This window comes from Atheta coriaria, unplaced genomic scaffold (assembly GCF_025399875.1).
Source record: "Atheta coriaria isolate IRGN ID8LTWV9N9 unplaced genomic scaffold, Caltech_Dcor_3.1 contig_169_pilon, whole genome shotgun sequence".
Lineage (NCBI taxonomy): Eukaryota > Metazoa > Arthropoda > Insecta > Coleoptera > Staphylinidae > Dalotia > Dalotia coriaria.
The window spans coordinates 1-1,598 of record NW_027045679.1 but is presented as its reverse complement, the minus strand read 5'-3'; the positions used below and the strand labels follow the sequence as shown (position 1 = coordinate 1,598).

Here is a 1,598-nt window from a genome sequence, read left to right as displayed (position 1 = left end):
TTAGTCATATCGGCGTTGATGATCATCAGCGTGGCGACCATCACACCCATCACGACAAGGATGCGCTCGACTTTGACTTCGCTAGTTCTCGATGTCGCCGCGGCGGTGCGCACGGCGCGTTTCGTTTCAATTCCTGTTCGCGTGCGAATGTCGCGCCGTAATGCTGTTTGGACCATTCGTCGAAATCATACACTGGGATGTTATTCGTCGGGGGCGGTGGGCGAGATTTAACATCTCTAGATCTAAAATTTATTTAATAGTAAATAATTATTCGGTTTTTGTGGTTATACTACCTGTAGAACTTCAAAGATGGATCGTCATCTTCCTTGACTCGCCATGCGCCTGCGTGCGGACGGGTATCACTCCCCACATGCATCATTCCTGTTTATATACAATTTTTAATGTTTTTGTATAAATTAATCAAGTTATTTATACCTTTATCATATAATCTTCGTAGTTTTACATTGCCGAGCACTTCATACGCGGCTGTCACCTCTCGGAACTTCTTAATATGATCCTCAGACTCTGAATTACCAGCCGCTTGACTATCGGGGTGGTATAACTTAGTCAGCTTATAATACGCTGCTTTTACTTCTGCTTGACTTGCAGATGGCGTTATACCAAGCGCGTTGTAATGTGAACGCGCATCCAGCGGGGTGCCTATACAGATATGCCGTCGAGCTTGCCACCCCCGACATGGTAAACCCAACAAATTGCTTACGATACAGCGGCAGCGCGGCAGGCGTGTTCCAGCGTACACAACATCGAAATTCACGTGAGAATTTTTATCATTGTCACTTAAATTTGGTGTAGTGTTTTAGTGCCTTGTATGTTACATCACAGAAATTACAGGTTTGTAAGGTTAACACGTTGGGGACTCAGCTGTTTTTGATGTAGTTTCACGTAGAGGGCGCTGGGGAAGTTACATACAGGGAAGTATTTGATATACGGTCATTTCGCCGTGAGATTAATTCTAGATTAAGTTTTTAGGTAATTTTAACGCTGAAATAAATAAATTTATGTGGATATTAAGCATTTGTAAGTGAAATTAGTTTAATATCTGCGTAAATTTATTTATTTCTGGGTCAAAATTATCCAGAAACTTGAATTATTCTTGTACCACGGTGAAACAACCCACGGCGAAACGACATAACCCCAAAAATCATTCTCAATCACTGCTCTGGTTTAAATTCATTTACTTCTAGTTCGGTCCTGTTGTTCACCTGTCAAGTCGTTTGCATGATCAACAAGTACGTACGCAGAAGTGACCTGCGTGGTGCGTAACCTGCAATATTTCAACTTGCAACAACAACTGTTTTGCATGCGTCGTCGTCGCGGTGGCGTTGTGGCACTCATCTCCCCACGTAGTACACACACGCAGGTGCTGCGAACACAATGCACATGCTAATCGAGAACGTGGCGGCGTGCGACTAATTATAAATGCGAGACACGCACGCAGCGTGCACCACTCTCATAGCGCATCGATGGAGGTATTCTCTGCACGCTGACGATGATCACCAGACTCGTGCGCTTCCTGCGCCCACGAAAACCACTCCTGCGGCTGGCCGCCGCCGCCGTCGTACTTATCATCCTCGTGA

The 1,598-nt window shown here is 45.1% G+C and overlaps 1 protein-coding gene across 1 annotated transcript; it reads right to left on the bottom strand.

Annotated features, from left to right (window-relative positions):
- Positions 1-6: 6 nt before the first annotated feature.
- LOC135803030 (dnaJ homolog subfamily C member 30, mitochondrial-like) lies at positions 7-660 on the bottom strand (the record flags this gene model as incomplete). The annotated part of the gene is made up of 3 exons (XM_065316663.1): positions 7-242; positions 294-381; positions 436-660. Coding segments are annotated over 3 exons (506 nt in total), but the record flags the coding sequence as incomplete, so codon positions are not given.
- Positions 661-1,598: the final 938 nt, after the last annotated feature.